A 5,295-nucleotide genomic window follows, 5' to 3' on the forward strand; every position below is an offset into this window, starting at 1 on the left:
GGGCACATGCAATGAGGAATAACAGAGGCCATACAAGGATCTGAAGAAGAAGAAGAAGAGCAAGTGGAGCGACAAAAGAAGAAGCAACAACAACCGAAGAGGAAGAGGAACAACAACACAAGAGGATGGATTTTCCCCCTATTCAACCATTTAGCTCTTAATACTGTTAGTGTCAATTAATATTAGTTAGGTTGAACCGTCATTTGTTTCATAACTATGAATAAAATTGTTAAGATTGTATGTGATACGGTCATAAGTAGTGAGAAGTGATGAGAACACCTAAAAGTGTCTTACGTGCGGTTAATATAATATAATCAACCAAACAACGTGTCTTATATGCGCCTAATATAATATAATCAATCAAATAACGGGTAGTTCGCTCATTCAGCTGATCTATATACGGGCAACCAAACAATATGCAGAGGATGGTTTATAGGTTTTTTTCTTAGTGAGATCCATATATATATATATGTCTATGCAAACATGCCAAAATCGGTGCGGGCAGCGAAACGCGCGCCCAAAGCTAGTCCATATGTCCGTTTTGGTTCTTTTCAGACCACGGTGCTTTTCCCTGCTCGGTGTTGAAACTTGCACGCTAAAAATAGTGACGATTCATACTATATCACGACGAACAATGAACACATCATCATTTCCGCTCAACAAATCAAAGAAGCGTAGAGAGTAAACATTAACCTAAGCCCGCGACATGCTGTCAGCTATCTAGAAGGCTGCGTTCTATGTGAAGATATCCTTGTTTTATCTGTCAGTAGTGGCACTGTCAGCCTCTGGTCTTGCCCGCCCGCCCTTCTCTCGTGCTCCGCTCGAGTCTCATCTCATCTCTGCCTCCGTCACGCCATAAGCAGCCCGCCGGATAAGGACAGACACCTCGTGAGGCGGGGAGCACGTATGCTGCCGCCATTTTCACGCATGGCCGGCCGACCGGCCCTTACAGGAGCAGCGAGACGGCGACGGCCAACGCGACGAGGAGCTGCGACGCATGGGCGGCAATGGAGGCGCCGCCGCCCGTCGAGAATTGCTCGCCGCCGTGGTAGACCATCGCCGTCCCGTTCGTGGGCGGCACGCCGGCGGCCTGCGGGTTCTCGTCGGTGTACTTCCCACTGTGGAGCAAAACACACAAAGCATACGGGTCAGCATAGCGTACTGCGGTACACATAGTACGAGATCGGAATGGCGTAGCGTGCAGTACCGTGCACCCAAGATACAGTACTTATGGCGTTGCAGATATTTTTGTAGGACGCAGATATTTTCGGACAGGGCCTCTGACTCTGAGCACACGAACATGGGAGGCAGTTGGGAAGAGGACGGCGAAACTGAATGCCATCGTCGGCCTAGGCCTGCGGGACCGCACGCGCGAAATGGCTAGAAGCCGCGGTACGCATCGGGCTACGTCGGTTCGCTTGTCGTGTGTGCGCGTGCGAGCTGAGCTGGGACCCCGCACCATGCCATGGATTCCTAGCCGTTGCACACTGCTGCGTGCATTTCGGCCGTTGAATACTGTAGTACAGTTCCCAACAGTCTGTCAGAATTGGCCCGGCCCTTTGGAGGTAAACATATTCCAGACGCCACATATTATATTCGGTCGCCGTGGCAGGACTGTGTTGCAACAGTACAGCACAACGGGAGCTTGCCCGTATGAGCACATGCTTTGATGTTCTTTGCCGACTTATTACAAGCATACTCCCTACCACCATTTGATAGTGTGTGGTGATTTATTAAGCCATATTCAACATGTCCTATCAAAATTCCAGCCATACTCCCTCCGTTCCTAAATATGATTTTTTTTAAATTTCATTAAAACATTTACATACGAAATAAAAATAAATGAATCTACATGTCTATATACATTCGTATTTTGTTCAACACTAAACAGAGGGAGTAAAATACTGCACAGATTTTAATATCTAATGCGGTATTAAACCTTAGGAATTGCCATGTCCTAAAGAAAGACTTCAACGTGTGCAGGTCCCTACCACCATAAAAACCTTTTTTTTTGTCAAAAAGGCATTTCGACCGTGCATTTTCGCGCCATTCGGTGAATCTACGGCCCAGGATTAAATACAGCGGAGCTCGGTTGCTTGCTTGATTAGTTTGCTGAACGTGCTCAAATACGAAGGACCGAGGAAAAGAAGTTACCTGGTGGTGCTGGGGCAGAAGGTGATGGCGTAGTTGGTGCCGGCGGCGCAGGTGAAGGTGGAGGTGGAGTCGTCGTACGCGTAGCTGTAGGCGCGCGGGCACGCGCTCTTGAAGAACTGCGAGTACGTCGACGGCCGGCACGTGTTGGGGCTCCCGTACGCGCCGCTGCAGCAGTACTCCGGGGACCCGAACGCCTCGCACGCGCTGCGGCACGCCATGGCGCTCCCGCCGACCGCACTGCTGGCGGCCCCCGTCGACGTGACCTTCAGCGCGGCCGGGCACGCGGCGTTCAGGTCGACGAGGCAGCCGGTGGCCATGCACTTGGGCCCGCCCGTGGAGCTGGCGGCGGCGGCGGCAGTGGCAGCGCCCTGCGGCACGACCAGCATCGGGAGGTTGTAGCCGTCGACGAGGCTGACGTCGAAGAAGTCCATGCCGCCGGAGCCGTCGAGCGTGAACTCGACCAGCGAGGCCGGCGGCGCGGCGCCGCCGCCGTTGCACTGGAGCGCGCCCGAGCCGCAGTCGCCCGTGGCGCAGGTGAACTTGCCGGCGGCATCCTCGGCGCAGAGCGTGCGCGCCCACATGCGCCCGGACCAGCTCGCCGGCGCGGTCACCGTCGCCGACGCGCCCTGCGCCAGGGCGAACCCCGTCGTCGATAACGGCGCCGTGCCCGCGCCCGACAGCAGCCCCGGCCACACCGTGTAGCCGCAGTTGTTGGTCATCGTGAACGTCGCCGACCACGCCGCTGCAAGCACCCCAAGAACTTGAACCGATCAGGCACACGCACACAAAACAGATCATAGAATGCGCATTGGAACAAAGCAGAGCATGAGAAGCGAAAAGATCAATTACCTGGAAGCAGAAGGAGAAGAGCGATCAACCGGAGGGCGACTTGAGCTGGACTCCGTGCCATTTTCGTCCTCTCAGTGCCGACTACTCCACGGGATCTCAGCTCCAAGCTCTGTGCAGCTCTGCTAAGGTATGCTCTGTTTTCGTGTAATGTAATTGGCCGGGAGAGGGTGACTAGGTGAGGACGGTCGGTTGACTTATATAGACGGCGCAGCCCAAGCAAGCAGGAAAGTGGGTCGTATCGTATCCGCCCAACGGGCACTGCAAGTGGGGCCGGATGGGACAGATCTTTGATGGCTGTCTGCTCTTGGACTTACGTCGGCAACGGCTCCCTCACCGTCTCTGTATCTTGTCCGTAGCCACCGCCCTACGTCCGCTGCCTCAAATATCTGAGCAGGCGAGAGCTCGACGATGGAGTTAGGAGAGATTTGGCCGTTCGGTAATCCATTTATAGAGGCGTGGCCGCGTGCGACGGTGGCCGGTGGTTGATGACCGGAGAAGAAACGGGGAAGGTGAGCAAGAAAAGAAAACTCTGACGCGCAGCTGTTATGCATTTTTTGCTCAGTTACGTGTGGGACTTGCTGTGATGCGATTTTGTTTCCTCCTCCAAAGAAAGGGATTCCACTTTCGTAATGCTCAAGCTGCAAATGATCGCCGCCCTCATTTGACCTCCTGCCACGGCCAAGGCGCATCGATGTTTCGTGGGGAGATTACACATATACGTAAGTACTCCGTGTCTTGCCTTGCACGAGATATTAACGTGATTTAGACATGCTTCACGGAGAAATATTGTATTGTGCGGGCCAGGTACATCCATAGTTGCCTCCTGAACGGACGAGATTTTTTTTTAGCAATTTACATCCTCAAATACTCATGTTTCTCCATTGACTTTCCAGCAATTTGTACCAAGCTCCGCCATTATACCCGAGCATATAGCCGCAACCTCTTGCAACAAGGCCGTCTCGCCGACCCACAAAACGAGGCTCCTCACCGTCGCCGCGAGATAGCATATGTCCTTCCCTACGTCTCCCTAATGAATTAAGACAATTTAAGTCTATTTTTCGATATTATGGCAATGTTTAGATCAAATTGTATCATTTGTTGTGTAATTTCTACAAATTTTGAACATTGGCACCCCTCAGACGGAGATTTATAGGTCCGCCACTGCTCGGGCCTAAGGCATCATGCCAGCTGCATGACAGATTGGATGAGAAGCAGGGAGGTAGAGGAGGGACCGGTCATGAGGGGGAGTAGAGGGACGGCATATGCGGACGCCTCCAGTCACCAGTCTTCGGTGCCAACATCAGACGTGGTGGCATAGGAGGGGAGGGGTGCTGGTGGCTGGGTATGGTGACTGTCTCGGTTGGGAAACAGTGATATGGGGGCTGGGTTAAAGAGGTGTGACATGACACTAACTAGGCACTGACTAGGCGGTCGGAAGTCAAAACTAGTAAAGCCCGACCAGAAAACTGATTTGAATGGAGTGGGCATCATTTTTTTTGTTTTCAGATTTCATCAGAAATGTAAATAATCCCTCCGTGAAGTAGTGATCTAAGAGAATCTACAACCGGACTTGACAAATTGGGCCCATGTACGACTGCGGGCGCGTTCGTCGGCCCCTCATATGTTGCGTCGTACATCCACATACGTCAAATGTCAATCCTCAAATCCATGCAATCCATGCACGTAGACCATCTAATACAAATTTTCCTAATTCAACAGTTCAAACAAAGCAAATCAATCATAGTTCAACAAACCGGAGATGCCAAAATGAAATCAATGTCTAAGCGAGAAGGGTGCTTGTCGGATCACTCACGAGACGCAGCCATCCATGCCGCCTGATCGTCCACCTTGTCTTGCTCCGCTTGCATCCGGACTGCCTGCTCCGCCTGCATCCTAGTCGCATGATCCGCTGCTGCAGCCGCCCTCGCTGCCTCCTGCGTCCTACGGTCCTTGTGTGTGTGGAACATTGCATGAAAACAAAAAAAAATCCTACGAACACCCAAGATCTATCTATGGAGATGCATAGCAACGAGAGGGAAGATTGTGTCTACGAACCCTCGTAGAGCGAAAGCGTATATAAGCGGTTGATATAGTCGTATTCTTCACGATCCAATCACGATCAAGCGCCGAACGGACGACACCTCCGTGTTCAACACACGTGTGGCTCGATGATGTCTCTGCCTCCTTGCTCCAGCAAACGAGGGCGGAGAAGTAGATGGGATCTCAACCAGCACGATGGCGTGGTGGAGATGGTGGTGGTTCAGTGCCAGCAGGGGTTCGCCAAGCGCCTAT

At 52.4% G+C, this 5,295-nt stretch overlaps 1 protein-coding gene across 1 annotated transcript; it reads right to left on the minus strand.

Annotated features, from left to right (window-relative positions):
* Nucleotides 1-596: 596 nt before the first annotated feature.
* Nucleotides 597-3,426, minus strand: LOC123449171 (thaumatin-like protein 1b). Its single transcript, XM_045126280.1, has 3 exons — nucleotides 3,004-3,426; nucleotides 2,155-2,896; nucleotides 597-1,118 (listed from the first exon to the last, which is right to left on the minus strand). The coding sequence occupies exons 1-3, from the start codon at nucleotides 3,062-3,064 to the stop codon at nucleotides 947-949; spliced, it is 975 nt and encodes a 324-aa protein (XP_044982215.1). The 5' UTR covers nucleotides 3,065-3,426; the 3' UTR covers nucleotides 597-946.
* Nucleotides 3,427-5,295: the final 1,869 nt, after the last annotated feature.

The sequence above is a fragment of the Hordeum vulgare genome, chromosome 4H, assembly GCF_904849725.1.
Source record: "Hordeum vulgare subsp. vulgare chromosome 4H, MorexV3_pseudomolecules_assembly, whole genome shotgun sequence".
Lineage (NCBI taxonomy): Eukaryota > Viridiplantae > Streptophyta > Magnoliopsida > Poales > Poaceae > Hordeum > Hordeum vulgare.

Bases quoted from the DNA above. Each gene is read 5' to 3' on its own strand.
- LOC123449171 (XM_045126280.1), bottom strand. From the start codon at position 3,064: ATGGCACGGAGTCCAGCTCAAGTCGCCCTCCGGTTGATCGCTCTTCTC. The intron at 2,897-3,003 runs GTAATTGATCTT...GGGTGCTTGCAG, and splicing joins TCTTCTCCTTCTGCTTCCAG to CGGCGTGGTCGGCGACGTTC. The intron at 1,119-2,154 runs GTAACTTCTTTT...TTTGCTCCACAG, and splicing joins TTCTGCCCCAGCACCACCAG to TGGGAAGTACACCGACGAGA.